Source organism: Elgaria multicarinata, chromosome 18 (assembly GCF_023053635.1).
Source record: "Elgaria multicarinata webbii isolate HBS135686 ecotype San Diego chromosome 18, rElgMul1.1.pri, whole genome shotgun sequence".
NCBI classification, from domain to species: Eukaryota; Metazoa; Chordata; class Lepidosauria; order Squamata; family Anguidae; genus Elgaria; species Elgaria multicarinata.
The window spans coordinates 17,468,489-17,487,052 of record NC_086188.1 but is presented as its reverse complement, the minus strand read 5'-3'; the positions used below and the strand labels follow the sequence as shown (position 1 = coordinate 17,487,052).

Genomic DNA, 18,564 nt, shown 5'->3' with positions numbered 1-18,564 from the left:
GAAAAAAGAACACCTCAGTAATGGAGAAGCAGGGAGAAGAAAGCAAAAGTATTAAAAGAAAGATAGGAAAGCATTAACTATTGGGGGCTTTATTCAGAGGGCTAAGCATCTTTTAAGTGTGCCTGGAGATAAAAGTTATCTTTACTTTGATCCGTTCTTCATACATCTGCTCTTTCTGTTTCAGGTGCAACTCCAGGTGCTGCGCTGCTAGCTGTGCCTCCCGATGCTTCTCCTCTAGTTCCTAGAAGCAAAGATTAAAACATATCAAAGCGTCAGGAAGGGGCAGGGAGAGAACACACCTCCACAGGAACAACAACACACACACACACACAAGCTGCTAGGCTCACTTCCTCTTATCATAGGGAGCAACTCCTGCAAAGGTTATAATTCTTGGGGCTTTTTGGTTTAGAAGAAAGTTAAGTTGTGGAGGACATAAGAACATACTTCAGTCAGCAAAAACTAGATTGACAACTGTTACCCAGAGGACCTTCCCTTCTGCTGCTCCCAGGCTGTGGAATGGCCTGCCGGAGCAGACTCGCCAACTTAACAGTCTATCAGAGCATTTAAGAAAGCTATTAAGACTGATCTCTTCCGGCAGGCCTATCCAGTGGAATTTTAGGATGTTTGAAAATGATTTTAGGATGTTTTAACAATGCAGATTATGTTTTAATTCAGTTTTATGTATTTTATATTTACTGTTGTTCCCCGCCTCAATCAAAATGGAGAGGTGGGAAAGAAAGAAAGAGAGAGAGAGAGAGAGAGAGAGAGAGAGAGAGAGAGAGAGAGAGAGAGAGAGAGAGAGAGAGAGAGAGAGAGAATTATTATTATTATTGCCCTGCTGGATCAGACCAAGGGTCTGGCTAGTCCAGCACTCTGTTCACACAGTGGCCAACCAGCTGTCGACCAGGGAACCCCAAGCAGGACATAAGTGCAACAGCATCCTCTCACCCATGTTCCCCAGCAACTGGTGCATACAGGTCTACTGCCTCTGATACTGGATATTCAGGTACCACTACGAAAGGCTAAGAAGGCATCTTTGCTAAGTGAGATCCTTGAATTTAAAGCCTACAAATGTAATGCCCTTGTTAGAGTAACTACACTTGACACTCTTCAGTCACCAAGAGCCCCTACTTCAAGGCCACAGTGCCACTGGATTCCTGCCTGGAACCCAATACTGGGCTAAGATGGCCACCTTGTGTGCCGTTCCCGTTCTCTCTCTCTCTTTGTGTATGTGTGTGTGAGAGAGAGGGGGGGCACTAGAAGCATTCAAGAGGCAGCTGGACAACTATCTGTCAGGTATGCTTTAAGGTGGAGTCCTGCATTGAGCAGGGGGTTGGACTTGATGGCCTTATAGGTCCCTTCCAACTCTATTATTATTCCATGTGAGAGAGAGAGAGTACTTTGTTTAAGTATGTGCAACTTCTGCAAATTTACATGAGTCTCCATTTGTATCAACATAGAAATGAGCTTAATTTTGGTTTGGACTTCGGCCAATTAGCCCTCCTATCCCAAACAAGCTCTTCCCAAGAGACCAATTTGGTTCCTACAGAAATCCACGTGTTACCAGTTTGGGCAATAATTGTAGCGCCTAGGATGTCACCTTGAAATTATCATTAAAATACAATATTTATTGATGATTTATTTATTAAAACATTTGTATCCGGCCCTGTATCATTGAGTTCTCAGGGCGGCATATTAAAAATATTTATAATCCTCTTTTCCAAGAGGTATGTCCGAAGTAATAGCAGCAGATATGGAAGATCCTTCCCCAGAGTCCAGGAGTCAAAGCTTAACATCAACAGAGACTCAGAGGCAGAGATAAATCACTGGGAAGCTTCTGCTCCAGCAGCTCCTACTCAGCTGCCCCTGCCTCTGTTGCCATAGCCACTGACAGCATCCACCTACACTTCCCAAAAAGCCCAGACAAAATGTATACTTGGAGATTCTCTCGTGTCTAGCTCTCATCTTCCAAAAAGGCAGACTCCAGATAAAGCAGAATCTATCCTTCTTTCGGAGAAATGGTATTGGTTATTCTTCCAGTAACAGAGGGACACAGGGACAAAAGAAGTGCCCTGATGCTGGATCAGACCAAGGGTCCATCTACTCCAGCACTCTGTTCACACAGTGGCCGACCAGTTGTCAGCCAGGGACAAACAAAACAGGATATGGTGCAACAGCAGCCTCCCACCCATGTTCCCCAGCAACTGGTGTATATAAGCTTACTGCCTCTGATACTGGATGTAGCACACAACCATCAGGGCTAGTAGCCATTGAGAGCCTTCTCCTTCAGGAATTTATCCAACCCCCTTTTAAAGCCATGCAAATTGGTGGCCATCACTACATCTTGTGGTAGTGAGTTCCACAATTTAACTCTGTGCAGTGTGAAGAAGTTTGTTTGTTTGTTTGTTTATTTATTTATTTATTACATTTCTATACCGCCCAATAGCCGGAGCTCTCTGGGCGGTTCACAAAAATTAAAACCATTCATAATATAAAACAACAGTATAAAACCATAATATAAAATACAATAAAAAAGCTCAACCAGATAAAAACAGCAGCAATGCAAAATTACAAATTTAAAACACCATGTTAAAATGTAATTATAGATTGTTAAAATGTTGGGAGAATGAAAAGGTCTTCACCTGGCGTCTAAAAGCATATAATGTAGGTGCCAAGCGAACCTCCTTAGGGAGCTCATTCCACAGCTGGGGTGCCACAGCAGAGAAGGCCCTCCTCCTGGTTGTTCCTTTTCTCTGTCCTCAACCTCCCACCAATCTGCTTCATGGGAAATGACCCCATGATGTTCTAGTATTTGGAGAGAGGGAGAAAAATGTCTCCCCATCCACCTTCTCCACACCATGCATCATTTTGTACACCTCTACCCGGTCTCCCCTTAGCCTCCTTTTTTCCAAGCTAAACAATCCGAGCTGTTGTAACCTTCCCTCATAGGGGAGATGCTCCAGCCATTTGATCATTTTAGTTGCCCTTTTCTTACCCCAAATCAGACTTTCAGACTATCTATCTAGACCATGTTGTCTACTCTGACAGTGGTATCAGGCAGAGATCATCTTCAGATCCTTTTAAACTGTGGATCCCAGGGACCTGCTCCATGGCAGACGCATGCTGTGCCACTGAGCTACAGTCCTTTCCCATCTTTCCACGCCAAAACCTCCCACCTTCAATTAATCTCTCCCCAATTATATTGTATCAAAAAACTGATGGTTCGGGGGGAAAGTAGCAAAGGGAGAATGCTAGACAAAAGGATTAAGCAGAACATTTCTAGCTGGGAAATAATTGCTGAATTTTCGTCACTTTCTTACCTAACCAGGGGTCTAGAAACATACCTGGTTGCAATTACACTGGCTAGCATTTTGTAAAAGGACCCTTTTATAGGCTGCATAGAAGAGAGGCCAACCAGCTGTTGACCAGGGATCCACAAGCAGGACACAGGTACAACAGCACCCTCCCACCCATGTTCCTCAGCAACTGGTGTCGTCCACTTCTAGACCAGCCTTCCTCAACAGGGTGTCTTACTGTGGTTTTAATTTTTGTGAACCGCCCAGAGAGCTTCGGCTATTGGGCGGTATAAAAATGTAATAAATAAATAAAATAAATAAATAAACCTGGTACCCTCCGGATGTTGAAGACTTCAAGTCCCATCGGTGCCAAGCAGGATGGCCAATGGTCAGGAATTCTGAGACCTGCAGTCTATAACATCTGGAGGGCGCCAGCTTGGGGAAGGCTGAAAAATGTAGCACGTAACCAAACCTTATGAAAGAGGATCCCCTTTTCTGTCGGTATTCTTTCAAAGCTGTTCGCTTTTTCAGAATTTGGAACGTGGCTTTTGCCAATTTGGACAGCTCCCCAAACTTACAGCTTGCTCCAGAAACATAGCAGCTTTGTCATGGAATTTAGCTTCCTTGACTGTTGTCATCAGCAACTGCTACGGCCCATCTCTTGCACCAGGCAGCGGGAACATTGTCAGCACCAACTAAATAGAGTGGGGATAATTCCCTCTGTTCTGAGGCCGTGCCGAGGCTGATTCATCAGGCTGATTCATGCCTCATTAAGCAAGACGGGCCTTTCACTTGTCTCTTACAGCCTTTCTAGCATCACCAATGCCTCATCCTTCGAGGGCCACTTCAGACGGTGCAGTTCTCTGACATGAAAAGCACCTCTTTGTAGGCGAAAGCATTGGAAATCGTGCAGATATTAGCCTGTCTATTTTGCAGCCCGTAACAACCAGGAATGCTCTCTGTGTTAGATAATTCAGTCCAGTATGAATAAATGCAATCTAGGCAGCTGATCGCTTGACTTTCCCAAGGTGTCTGGTCCCCTCAAACCCCAAAGTTTTGTTCACATCTTTTGGGTTTTTTTCTATAATACTGTGAGGTAGAAGATGTGGCTTTTATCTTCAATCTAGCTCAGCCTTCCTCAACCTGGGACGCTCCAGAGGTGTTGGACTGCATCTCCCAGAATGCCCCAGCCAGCTGGCTGGGGCATTCTGGGAGTTGTAGTCCAACACCTCTGGAGCGCCCCAGGTTGAGGAAGGCTGAGCTAGCTCAAGAGAACAGAATTCTGTTCTGAGCTGTCCAATCCTGGAATGTCAGCAGGAGGGCCTTTTCTGCTGTGGCACCCCAGCTGTGGAATTAGCTCCCTAGAGAAGTTCACGTGATACCTACACTGCACTCCTTACAGTGACAGGTGAAGACCTTTTTATTTTCCAAGTAGTTTAGCATTTTATCATCCTAGTGTTTTAGCTCTGCTGCGGTTTTAAATCGGTGTTTTAAATCACTGCACTGCTTTATTCTGGCTGGACTTTTATATAGTGGTTTTAAGCTTCCATGTTTTATATTTTATACTTTTTCAAATTTTTGTGAACCACCCAGAGAGTTTCGGCTATTGGGCGGTATAAAAATGGTGGGGGAAGGAGCCCCAAACACCATTGTACTGGTATAAGCAGTAAATATCAACTCCTCTAGAAAGATTTACGCTACAATAATTCGTATATATTTGGGTTTTTTTTTGTTTTGCTATTTTTCTGATTGCCTACTTAGTAGCAGCCAACCATTTCAGAAACAGATATTCTGGGTATTTAGATTTTACACACGCATGTACGTGTGTGAGCATATACCAAATCAATCAATACAAAAGTTTATTGAACAATCCTTCAGACCATTTCACACACAACAAACGCGTGTTAAAAACAAACAATACATGAAGAACATTGCTGTTTTAAAAAGTCTAAAATTAAGGTAATAAAATATTTAAAAAGATAAAAGTACATGCTCCTATTGAGGCCCCACATGATTTAAAAGCTGTTACGTGGCTCATTTAATACTTTTTTCCTTTTCCGTTTTCCTCAAACTGGCCACTTTAACCACAAAAAGGGCAACCCTCTGAGTCACAAACTGGTTCCTCATAAGAGGAAATTCAGCTTGCCCTTAACCATCCAGTTTCTCATACGCCGAAGAAAAGGAGACAAATAAAGTTCCCTACAACTGGAATATAACTGGAATTCCAGTAGAAAATTGGCTAGATATTCCACTTTGGATGCACAACATATACAAAGTCTGTGTTCTACTGGAATGCCCAGAATCTTCCTTGTTGCATCATTGGGCCCGTTCAGAAGACACTTTAAACCACAGCTTTAACCATGGTGGTTAAGCCAGAAAGCCAGGCCATGTTCAGAAGACACTTTAAACCATGGCTTTAACCATGGTGGTTAAGCCAGAAAGCCAGGCCATGTTCAGAAGACACTTTAAACCACGGCTTTAACCATGGTGGTTAAGCCAGAAAGCCAGGCTGTGTTCAGAAGACACCTTAAACCATGGCTTTAACCACGATAAATAAGGCTTTTTGCTTTATTCACCATGGTTAAAGCCATGGTTTAAGGTGTCTTCTGAACACAGCCCGGCTTTCTAGCTTAACCACCATGGTTAAAGCCATGGTTTAAAGTATCATCTGAATGGGGGCCAGTGTGTCCATTTGCTTGAATCAAAGATGGGTAAAGGCTATGCATTGACCCCTTTTCATTGGGAAGAAGAGAGATTTTTCTTCCTGAAATTGGGTTTTAGCCCTACATAACCATTTCATAGACCTTGTGCTTGACGGGCAGCTATGTCCATCTGTGCTCTAGTATCCAGTACTCTTTGTTTAAAGACATTTTAAACAAAGCACTGTGAGCATATACAAACACACTTTTGGGGCAACAGGATTGATGTAAAACAAAGGAACTCCAACCCGCTCAAACGTATTTCGCTTGATCAAGCAGCAAGAAAGAGATGCAAAATGCTCCTGCTTGTCTCCCAGGTGAACAAACAAACAATAATTTTGGGAACTCACTAGCCCAGCAAGTCGTATAGAAGAGAAGGTGCGTGCCATGGAAGAGATTGGATCTCTAGCAATTCTCTTTGGAGAAGGAAGAGTTACAGAGTGAGTAATCCTGCTCTTCCCCATCACAGAAGATGCAGCAGACATCTTTGGAACAGAGGCGAGTTTGCCAAGACTTCTGAAGCTGGGCTCTGCAGATTTTATTGTCACACAACTGAAACGCACGATGGGAGAGTTTACAAACACGCTGCGTTGAATTCTTAAAGCTTCTGTCAGAGCAACTGGGATTTTAATCTCTTTGACACGGCAAAAAGTAGTGTTTAATCTCTTTGAGATGGCAAGGAAAGCAGGGGAGCACTTGAATGACGCTGCAGAAAGGGTTTCCCACCAAATACCAGCTTAAGGTTAAATTTGGGAATGCCAGCAGGTAGATTGATAGGCAAAAGACCAGAGATTTTCCTAGAAATTGCATTATTCTTGATGGGTCAAATTAACCCCACTTTAGGTTGCCGCATCAAAGGCCGTTATAGCTATGTGTGTGTCACATGGCATAGCTCGTCTAAGAGAAACCATTCACTCGGTTGTGTCGCAGTTCTCCCATAAGCACAGTTCACTAGGTGGCATTGTTAAGGCTGGTTTGCTGCAATGCACTCTGTGTGGGGCTGCCCTTGAAGCTGCTCCGGAAGCTGGAGCTAGTGCAGAATGCTGCAGCTCGGCTGCTGTCTGGAGCTGCCCCTTTCCAGCATGTAACTCCTCTGCTGAGGGAACTGCACTAGCTGCCTATTCGCTACCGGGTCAAGTTTACGGTGCTTGTACTAGTGTACAAAGCCCTAAACAACTTGAGGTACAGTTGGAGGGGGCCAATAAGGTCATCAAGTCCAACCCCCTACTCAATGCAGGAATCCACCTTAAAGCATCCCTGACAGATGGCTGTCCAGCTGCCTCTTGAAGGCCTCTAGTGTGGGGGAGCCCACAACCTCCCTAGGTAATAGGTTCCATTGCCGTATTGAAGAGTGCTATCATATCTCCCCTCCAGCTTGTCTTTTGCAGCCACATCACACTGTTGGCTCATATTCAGCTTGCGATCTAAAATCTGTGGTCACAGTGGCTTTCTCCCTCACCAATCTGCTCGGCCACTGTGATTGTCAGAGGGCATGCTTCTCATGATTCCACATGGACCTATGGCCCGACTGGAGTCCACCAAGAGAAGAGCCTTCAGTGTGGTGGCCCCCTTATTCTGGAACTCCCTGCCATTGGAGGTCAGGTAGATGCCAACGTTGTATCATTTTCAGCATCCCCTCTAAATATTATCGTTCCAAGAAGTTTTCCCAGAATGACCGGCCATGGTTTAATCTGTACCTGCTCTTTTAAAATGCATTTTTTAATGATGTTTTTATTCTTTTACCTCATTTGTTCACCATTCCGAAATCCTCAGACAGGGAACAGTATAGAAATATTGTAAATAAATAAATAAATGAATGAAATTGATATATGGGTAGTATAGTCCAAGGATGGACAGAAGGTAGATCAGGATCTACACGCAGATTTACGAGTAAGGAAGGGGGCATCGCTAGAAGTTTATAAAATTATGCATGGTACATAGAAAGTTGATAGGGACACATTTCCCCACCTCTAAAATAATACTAGAACCCAGGGTCATCCAATAAAGTTGAATGGTTTAATGCTCCCCCCTCCCTCCCTCCCGAACTCCTGTTCTTTGTGTGTCATGTCTTTATTAGACTGTAAGCCTGAGGGCAGGGACTGTCTTTTTTGCTAAGTGTAAGCCGCTCCGAGAGCCTTTTTTGGCTGAGGAGCGGGGTATAAATATGATAAATAAATAAATAAATGGTTGGGAGATTCAGGACAGACAAAAGGTAGGATGTTTTCACCGATGAAATCATAGAATAGTAGAGTTAGAAGGGGCCTATAAGGCCATCAAGTCCAACCCCCTGCTTAGTGCAGGAATCTGTCCAGCTGCCTCTTGAAGGCTTCTAGTGTGGGAGAGCCCATGACCTCCCTAGGCAATTGGCTCCATTGTCGTACTGCTCTAACAGTCAGAAAGTTTTTCCTGATGTCCAGCCGGAATCAGCCTTCTTGTCCCTTGAGCCCATTGTAACTTGAGCACATAGTTACCCCATGGAATGCGCTACCACAAGATCCGTTGATGGCCACTGACATAGATGGCTCCCAAAGGGGATTAGACAGATTCACAGAGGCGGCTCTTATATTCTTATGCTCATAAGCAAGGGAAGAAGCAACAGCCCCTCCCCGCTGTGGTTCCCCAGCAACTGGAACATTAGGCATGCAGGCGCTGAACCTGGAGCCATCATGATTAGTAGCCATCAATAGTCTCATCCTGCATACATTTGTCATACTTGGTTTAAAAGGGAATTATTATTATTATTATTATTATTATTATTATTATTATTATTATTATTATTAAAAAGAAAGCTAGATGTCAAAGAGGAAGGCTCTACCTTCTCCCTGACTTGCTAGTTTTCCATGTGCATGGAGTTATTTGTATTGTTTTTATTTGTTATATTTATACAGTGTACAGGATTGCCCTTCTCTCCATTTTATCCTCACAGCAACCTTGTGAGGGAGGTCAGGCTGAGAGTCAACTGCCCCAAAGCCAACAACTGAGTCTCATGGCAGAGCGGGGACTTGTCTTCTGGTCTCCCCATTCCCAGCCCAACACTCTAATCGCTACACCACACTGCCTCTTTTGTATGGAGCAGCACTCCATCGTGTGAGTCTAAAATGTGGCATGCCCCTGAATGCAGGTATACCACCTCAGTGAGAACTGGGCTCCATGGAGTCATGCATATTTCAGAGAATGTGGGGCCTGTCTGATTCTACTAATCCAGAAGGACTGGTGAAAGACATCCCGTCGCCTGAGGTGGGAGAAGATACCACTGCCGTAGGGAAAGAGGAAAGCAAGCCACTGCCGGAGGGTAGGGGCAGCATGAAGTGCCCTGCCAGCCACCACCTGCCTTCCCCTACAAAACCTTGCTCTTAGGGCACCTTTTTCAGAGCGAGGCAATGACGAGGACGTGGCCCTGGAGGTGGCTGCCATCCGGGGTCACCTTCCTGACAATGCCTCACTCTGTGGAAGGACCCCCTCAGAGCAAGGCATCTGTGCAGCTCTCTTGCTGTGGCCTTTGGTGCAACAGTGGAATGAGTGCCTGCCTGTGGCTGATTCAGAGCGGCCAACAGGGCTGTCAGAGCCCCTGCCTCACTTTCAGAGGCATAGGGCAGTGGCCACATAAGGACTCCCAGAGGCAGGCACACGGGATCCCCTACCCTGCTCAAACTGCTGCCTGAGGCGGGGGATTCATCCCGCTTCATGAGAGGGCCTGCCCTCTAATACAGGTCTATGTATCACCCCCTGAGGGGACGGGATCAGCCTCTGATCCCTCCCTGGCAGGAGAAGCAGCTCCAAGTTAACCATCCAAGAACATCAAGGCCTGAATGCTGCTACTACTACTTATACAGCCATTCATGCATGTGTGATTTGCTGTCACAGACTACTGAAAAGGAGGAAGGCTAGACTCTTCTCTCCTCCATGGCAACAGCTGAGTCATGCTACATCTGCACATAAAGATGCTGGCAATGAACATTCAGCCCCCAAATCCAAGCACCCGGTTATCTGCATTAAATTCCTCCGGCAGGTTTCACCTGCCTCCAAATGCAGATATTTATCATCTGAAATAACTTTAAAACAAACTTCTTCTTTAGTATTTTAGCACTTCCCACTGACTTTTAAGTCGGTGCCTGCTCCCACCCACCCACTCCAATTTCAAAGTCTACCATTTTATTTTATTTTAACGATACCCACCAGAATTTTATCTGCCATCTGCTGGATCTGTTGAGACTTCGTCTGGATATCTTCTTTCAGCCGGTTCTCGCGGCGTTCCACAGTCTCCAGCCTTTTCACTTGGTTCTCCAGAGAATGGCGCCTTTCCTGCCCAACATTCAGGAGAGGAGAACTGAGGCTAAAGAAGTCTGAATGCGCTCACAACAAGCAGCAACAATCGCGGTAGAACCATTTCAGCACCCCATTCCCAAAAGAACATCCCCCCCCAACTGAACTCCAATTAAAGAGACTTCAAAGGGAAAAAAAGGGAAAACAAAAATAATTAGCAAACGACATTGTTGTTGTTGTTTTTAAAAAATGCAAACTTTTCGTTTGATGCAATTTATCCCAATTCAGACACAACAACGAAACCATGGTTTCCGGCAGGCCTACCCAGATGAATTTTAAATCTAAGAATTTTACTATGTTGTGCTGGTTATTTTAATATTGTATTGGTTTTATATGCTCTTTTACGTAGTTTTATGTATTATATTGTATTTAATGTTGTTCCCCACCCCGATCCAGAGGGAGAGGCAGGAAATAAATAAATAAATAAATAAATAAAAGTATTATTATTATCGCAAGCCACCATAATCCCCAGGCTTGCATGTTCCCTCTTTCCCTTCGCGTGCAAGACGGGACTTAAAGCTTTCATTCCCGGTGCAGTTTTAAACCAGAGTCTCCCATTTTATCCACAAACAAGGCACTGCAGTTTAGACAAACCACAGTTAACTAACAAGCCACGATATCACGCCAGGAACCTGGTTTGTTACATCAGAGCTCTGCCTTTAGAGTGCTTTGAGAAGTGAAGGTTTAGCTGACCTCTGCTTCCAGCAATTTCTTTTTCATGCCTTCGTTTGAGTCTTCCCGGTTCTGCAGTTTCTCCAGCTCCTTCTCTGCTCTCTCTTTTGCTTGGCGGATGTTCTGAAGGAGTTCAGTGGCCTCCGAGCTGGCTTTCATAGCCTTGAAGAATGGGGAGAGTGAAGCTCAATATTTTACGTGCTTATAAATGTCAGTATTTCACTAACAGTTCTATGGACAGCTTTTAAATGAGCACAGACCAAGCTTACAATAATTCACATAAACGTCCAGAAATTGATCTGTTAGATAGACTCTACACATGGTGCCCTTTGGACTTCAATATGCTCATGGACACTTCTGTTGGCATTGTGGGGGGGGGTTGTTTTGGGTTTTTTTAAATTATATTTGTTTTTGCTGGTCCCAGGCTGCCATCTTTATTTGGGTTGGGAAGAGTGATTTTGTGTTTCGGAGCTCGTACTGCACTCTGCCTTGAACTTCGGCTCTTGGGCTAACTGGCTTCTCTTTTAGTTCGCCTTTTGGGGAATGATTGTTTTGTGACTGGCCATGCTCGCCACAGTAACCATTTTATGAATGGGCAAGGCCCCCTCTTGTGGTAGCCATTTTGTGAGAGTGCCCACGGCACATTGCCAAAATTCTAAATGTGCCCAACGGCCCCATCAGACTCGAGACCTGTGCTCTGGAAGTAAACACACTTAGGTGAAAACCCTTAAGAAAACCTTAACGGGAGTCTCGAGTAAATAGCAAGGCAAATGAGAAGATCTTCTGACTCGTTGCACCATTGGTGCTTGACGGTCACGCTTGCTGGAACTTGTGGGACTCGCCTGTGACGTTTGTTGTCGCCTGTGGCAACTGCCATTGCTCCAGCCTACCTGGAGCACCAGCAGCCATCACGAGCAACGAATGGTCGCGAGAAGAGGACCCAATTGACGGGGAAGCTCAGAAGGCCAGCATGGTGAGCATGAAGTCTAGTGAAATAGATTATATTTGGGCCTAAGCATCACTCTACTGTCTAACCTTCATGAAGGACAACAATGAAAAGTGCTTCCCTGCCCAGCACAGGAACGACTCATCCTAACCTTTCCATGGGAAGGAGGAGGTGCCCATTTTAGAGTGAAATTACAAAAACTTCCCAGATGGACATGGAGCAGCCAGACAGCTAACAGCCTTACAGAAGCGTGATTCTTCCCACCTACTTCATATGACAGGCGCTGTCGCTCCTCCTCTTCCAAGATTCACGAGCTCGTGTATTTTAATCCTGCCACAGGCCCTTACTAATATATTGCTCAACATGCCCTCAGCAAACAAAGGACTAACTGGGAAGCAACTAAATCTGAAGCAATACGACTAAGAGCATCTCTTTGCAGAATTGGAAAAAGATATCTGTGAAAGAGTCCAAGGTTGTGATGTTAAGAACGTGTGAAGATAAGAAGAGCCCTGCTAGAACAGACCAACAATCCATCCAGTCCAGCACTCTGTTCACACGGTGGCCAGCCAGCTGCCGACCAGGGACCTACAAGCAAGACACAAGTCCAACAGCACCATCCCACCCATGTTCCCCAGCAGCTGGTGCACACAGGCTTACGGCCTTAGCTACTGGAGGTAATTGTTGTTTGATATTCGGATACTGTACACTTTTCATCTCTGCAGTTGGGAAAACAAAATGCCCCCACCCCAAAAATCAAACAAACTCAAAGTTACTCAGGGCTACCAAGATCTAAGTTCTAGGCTAAGGCTTTAATACCAGGTTAGCAAAGTGCATCGTTCAGTTTCGAAAGGAGATGATAACTTGAGGAGTGCAGGGTTCTTTTAGAATCCTAGTTACCTCGCTTGCTATAATCAACGAATTTCCAGCTCTTTGGAAAAACTGGTAATTTCACTGGTCAATTCCTCTTCTTACGGACCCATGGGAAGAATATGTGGGGTTCTCTCCCATTTCACCCCAGCCCAAGTAGAGAGAATGGTGGCTGGTTTCTGTGAGCTTCACGGCTAAGCAGAAATGGCCAAGTCTCTCTGGCCCAGATCCCAGCAGCCTTGGCCCTACACACTGGCTCCCTACAAGGCGAATGAAGTTCAAAGCTAGCATCTCCTTATCGCTCAGCACACCTCAAGATTGTTTCCCGGGCTGATCTGAAAGGTTCCACATTCGGGATACACAATTGTAGAAGTGCAGCACCGTCCACAAAGTTATGACTTGGCACTCACCCCGTTCTTGAAAATTAGCTCCAAATTAAGCCGTCGCAATCTGTCACTACTTCTGGGTTGATTATATTTTTGCAGCGTGGCCCTCAAGTGCTGACAAAGCTCACACCTGGTGCAGCGTGCCCAAATTGGCCTTCTAAAGTTAAATTTCTACTGAATAATCCAATTCTGGCTCCGCTTCGTTTTTAAAAATAAACATGGGTTGACATGTTTTGAAGAGGAGAAAGCACTGAGATCATCACGATTTCAGATTCCAACTCCTCCTCCCCCTCCCCTCCACTCTTCTCCCTTTCCTATCCACAGTACAATGACTAATTCTGTTTTGGAACATGAGACACTGTTCCTCCTTCCTCTGCATTGAGACTGGTGGGGAAGTCTAAAGAGGAGACATAGAAACTGCGTAGGGGGGGGGAGGGAAACTGCTCTCCCTAACTTCTAACTGAAAGAACCATCATCAAACCTTACCTTTGTCAGCTTCTCCTGGAGCTCCTGGATTTTGACCTGTTGTTCTGCATTGATCTACAAGAGAAGTTCAGGGAAGAAAAGGAAAAGAAACACACACCCACACATCCCTTGGAAGCTGAAGGAAGCTGCAGCACCATGTTTAACCTCATTTCTCAGTATTGATTTCCCTTTTGTTTCCTTTCCAATCTAACACTTATGCACTGCTCCACTATCTCACACCGACCATCATGGCATCAAGTGATACTAAGCACGGCGACCTTGCCCGAGCTAGTGCTTACCAGATGTTCTGGGCAACAACTCCAATTGTCGCAGGCCATTAGCCATGTTGACTGGTTCGGATGGGCCTGGTGTCTGCAGGATGTTTCGACGGCATTGCTCTAAGGGAAGACCGCTCTAACGTGGCGGGGGTGGTGGTGGAAGGGGGACCCAATCTGATTCTGACCAGGCTAACAAAATATTGCAGGGAATATACTAGGTTTCCATTTTCAAAGTAAAAAAGGACCGTGGATGGCTGAATCTCTTAAAGGAGAGATTCTTAAAGAATCTCTTAAAACATCTTATATAAGAATACGGTAGCGTAAGTCTTGCTACTCAAGATCTACCAGACCGATTTTGCTCGTTTTTGTTTTAAACTGAAGCTTGAGCAGTGTAGATGTGCGGAAAATGTTGACCGTTCAAAGCTCGAGCTGCAATAGCCATCGATTTCCTTTGCGCCAAACAGGCAGGGCAGCCCCTCCGCCAGTGCGATGACAGGCGGCCCTGCTCGGCCAATCAGTGCAGGAGCCACTATGCATGAGCCCCTATGGGGTGAGGGGATTGAGGGGCAAAAAAGGGGGGAAGGAGCAGGACGACTAGCGCCCACGGCGACATGGAGTTTACACTAGTTTGGGAATGGAGAGCACAGTACTGCCAATACGTCACCTTTGGAGTGAAACATCCTATTACTGTAAGGACTATGGGCCTAAAAAAGGCCATTTCGCTGGTTAGCTAAAACTAGTGTGTGTGTTTCTACATCCCTCCCCTCCGCAGCTCCTAGCCATGCTCACCTCTCTCTGTCCATTCTCAACTCTAATAATAATAATAATAATAATAATAATAATAATAATAATAATAATTTATTTATTATCCACCTCTCCCTTTGGATTGAGGCGGAGATCGACATTAGTACAACAAATCAACACATCTTAAAAATTCTTGATTTCACATTCATCTTGGTAGGCCTGCCGGAAAAGGCTAGTCTTTAAAGCGGTCTTAAATTCAGAGAGGGAGTTAATTTTACAAATCTCCTCCGGCAGGCCATTCCACAATCTGGGGGCGGCAGAAGAAAAGGTCCTCTGGGTAACAGTTGTCAGCCTAGTTTTGGCTGACTGGAGTAAGTTCTCCCCAGAGGACCTGAGTGTGCGGGGCGGACTGTATGGGAGAAGGCGATCCCGCAGGGAACCTGGACTCAAACCATGTAGGGCTTTAAAGGTAATAACCAACACTTTGTACTTTGCCCAGAAACTAATTGGCAGCCAGTGGAGTGATTTTAATGTTGGTGTAACATGGTCACCTCTAGGTGTACTGGTGACCAACCTGGCTGCCATATTTTGAAGTAGTTGAAGTTTCCGAACTAGTTTAATATCTCAGGCCCCTTCCTCTGGCCTTCCCCTCCTTTCCCCTCTGCCTCTTCCGGCACTGCTGCCAGCTCTCTTCCTCTACTTCTTTTAACCTGTTTTCTCCTAGGCCTCCAGCCCTTGGCTCCCCTCCTTACTGCCTCCCTTGGCCTTCTGTAGCATCTGAAAAGCCCAGCCAATGGCAGGCAGAGACTGCTCAGCCCCATTAGGGAATTAGAGCAGCTCAGCTTCATCACAGCCCTGCAGTTCAAGGTATATAAGAACATCGATACAAACACCCTCACACGTTCAATGGATGGGTGAGAAGAGAAACACGAATACAGCTATGGCCACACCCTCCCCAGCCCACACACCTGCTGATTACACAGCAGTGGATTTTGGCATCTGCGAGAAAATAGGATGGACATGCTTGACGGTGCTCCATACAGCTGGGAAGCCTAGCCAATCAGGGTTTCTGAAGAGGTAGAGGTGATGTGCATGCATGTCTTCAATTAACATGCAGGCGCCAGGGATGCGGGGGGCTGGCCAGCAGACATATCCCTGCAACCCTTTCACCATTCATTAAACCCATAGGGGTGTGTGGTATGAGTACCCCTACAGACAGAGTTGTTCCTGCCAAAACTGCACGTCACCCCTCATTCTCTATCAGATCCACAGAAATTCACGACACCTGAAATGTCATGAACAGTCTAAGACTGGCAACTACTCTCAAGAAGATAGAATGTTCATGAAGATTCTAAGACACCACTTCAGTTCAGCCAATGGTTTTTTTTATTGCCACCACCTACCTCAGCGATTCTCAACCTGTGGGTCGGGACCCCTTTGGGGTCGAATGACCCTTTCATAGGGGTCGCCTAAGACCATCGGAAAACACATATTTCCGATGGTCTTAGGAAACAGTATTGACTGAACTATGTTATGTATCATCTTTTGTATCATTAGCAAACCATCCCATGACAATGGATCGTGTAGAGAAGAACGAAAATAATTTTATGGTTGGGGTCACCACAACATGAGGAACTGTATTAAAGGGTCGCGGCATTAGGAAGGTTGAGAACCACTGACCTACCAGGAAATCCCTGTTGATTACAGTATATATTTTATTCTGACACTTTCATCTCATGAGTTCTAGGTCAAACAAGGGCCACCTGACTAAGCCCTATTTTAAAATCAAACCACCAAAATAAGGTATATTGTAATTATGCTGGGGTTTTATCAGGAGCAAATTCCCACAGAAACCTTACCTTCTCCAATTTGGAATACAACTCTCCTACTTCTGTTTTCCCTTGATCTTTAACCTTTAATGTAAAATTTAAACAAATGGATGCAACTCAGCCACAGGATTCATGTAAGTTATTGAAATTAAGCAATTCCTCAGTTTCAAAGCAATCTGTATTTTGGGGGGGTTCAGCAAGCATAAAAACATACAACTTTCAATAGGTCATGAAATGTTCTTTAATTACCAATATCCCCAAGAAATTAATAGGTTCAAAATAAAATAGCTGCAGTTCCAAAACACTCAATGCATCTTTTGTTAGCAGATCCATTATTTAGTTGCACTCATTAAAAGTGGTAGATAGGAAATTTACAAGAGTGGTTAAAACGGATTCATTCCCTCCTGAGAGGACAAAGCATATTGTTCTGATTAATTTGCACAGCACTAGACAAAAATAAGTTTGTCTTTCCCCCCCCTCTCCCCATGGACCTTAATATGCAGGCAAAGACACCGGACAAAGGGGAATATAAAATATTATTTTCTAGAACAGAATCTAATAGCTATCAGACTTCTGAGCAGTTCAGTTCTTTTTTTTATTATTAAAGCATTCCCAATGCACAATGTATTTTCTACTTCATTTCCAACCTAACAAAGCTACAGTGTGTGGAGAGAGAGAGAGCTCATGCAAAAAAATAATAATCACATTTGCCTATTTTCTATACATCGGTTGCAAGGTGTGAAGCTGGGTGAGTGTGGGGTTGGCCAAAATGGATTCCAAAACAGAGAATTCTAGAACCCTGACCTTAACTACCTTCTGGAGCCTGTTGTGACATTCTGTGGCTTTACGTTTGAAGTCTTCTGCAGCCAGCCGAGACTCCCTCAATTCAGATTCGTAAAGATCACTCCGCCTGCGAGCTGAAATAAGGTCCTCTTCTAACTGATTCATCATCAACCTCATCTCTTCTACCTGGGCTTGATACTCCTGTGGGAGGAAATGGGGTCTCACGTACTTCAGAGAGCACAAGGGGGAAATGGCGACCAAGTGGTTGAGCAAGGAAAAACAGACGGGAGAGGAAATGTATGCGTAGGGTGACCCTATGAAAAGGAGGACAGAGCTCCTGTATCTTTAACAGTTGCATAGAAAAGGGAATTTCAGCAGCTGTCATTTGTATGCATATCTCACCTGGTGAAATGTCCTCTTCATCACAACAGTTAAAGCTGCAGGAGCTATACTGCAGCTATACTGTGACCCGATTTAAAAGAGGGCAGGGCACCTGCAGTTTTAACTGTTGTGATGAAGAGGGAATATTACCAGGTTATCCATATATACAAATGACACCTGCTGAAATTCCCTTTTCAATACAACTGTTAAAGATACAGGAGCCCTGTCCTCCTTTTCATAGGGTCACCCTAGTATATGCACATATTGAAACATGTCATTCCCTCCCCTCACCCAAACACAGAGATTATGTCCCCTTTTCATTTAGAAAAAAAGTGGAAATCACACCCCAGGAGAGAGAGAGAATGAGAGAGAGAGAGAGAGAAGTTTTTATACTTAGCCAGCATCCTGGATCTATTCCTAGTGCAAGGACGGACTAGCACAAGCTAAGCAGATCTATCATCAACCGTTTTATTCATTGGAGCAACAGTTACCTGTTCTTTGATTTCCTGCAACTTCCGGCTCTGCTCTCTGATATCATGAAGGAGCTGCAGTGCCTTGTCATCCTCCTGAGACACTTCCATCCGAGCCTGCTCCAGACTTCGCTTTAAGCTCTGTAAAAGTGCAAGGTTTAAGGCATGCCCCCACCATTTGCATGAAGCTGTACCAAGAAAACCATCAGTCAAGGACAAAACCAAAGGCGGCAGCAAACTGGAGGGCTGGGTTCCCACGTCACGCTAACCCACGATGGGCGGCAGGCTATGCTGGAAGGTGGTTAGGCAAACAACTTACTGTGCTCCTGTCAGATGATCAGACAAACAAGTTACACAGAGTAGTTTTCTTTCACACACCCCTGCCACTCCACTCCTCCTCCTGTAGTCCTCCCACCCACTCAGGT

The 18,564-nt window shown here is 45.0% G+C and overlaps 1 protein-coding gene across 1 annotated transcript in view; it reads right to left on the bottom strand.

The window, feature by feature from the left end:
• The window catches only part of CIT (citron rho-interacting serine/threonine kinase), a 136,232-nt gene that overhangs the window by 75,289 nt on the left and 42,379 nt on the right, over positions 1-18,564 (bottom strand). The window contains exons 12-18 of the mRNA XM_063144223.1: positions 18,161-18,280; positions 17,319-17,489; positions 16,536-16,589; positions 13,676-13,729; positions 11,012-11,152; positions 10,172-10,297; positions 146-241 (exon numbers count right to left, since the gene is read on the bottom strand). Coding sequence (XP_063000293.1) covers positions 146-241; positions 10,172-10,297; positions 11,012-11,152; positions 13,676-13,729; positions 16,536-16,589; positions 17,319-17,489; positions 18,161-18,280 — 762 coding nt within the window. The remainder of the gene's footprint in view (positions 1-145; positions 242-10,171; positions 10,298-11,011; positions 11,153-13,675; positions 13,730-16,535; positions 16,590-17,318; positions 17,490-18,160; positions 18,281-18,564) is intronic.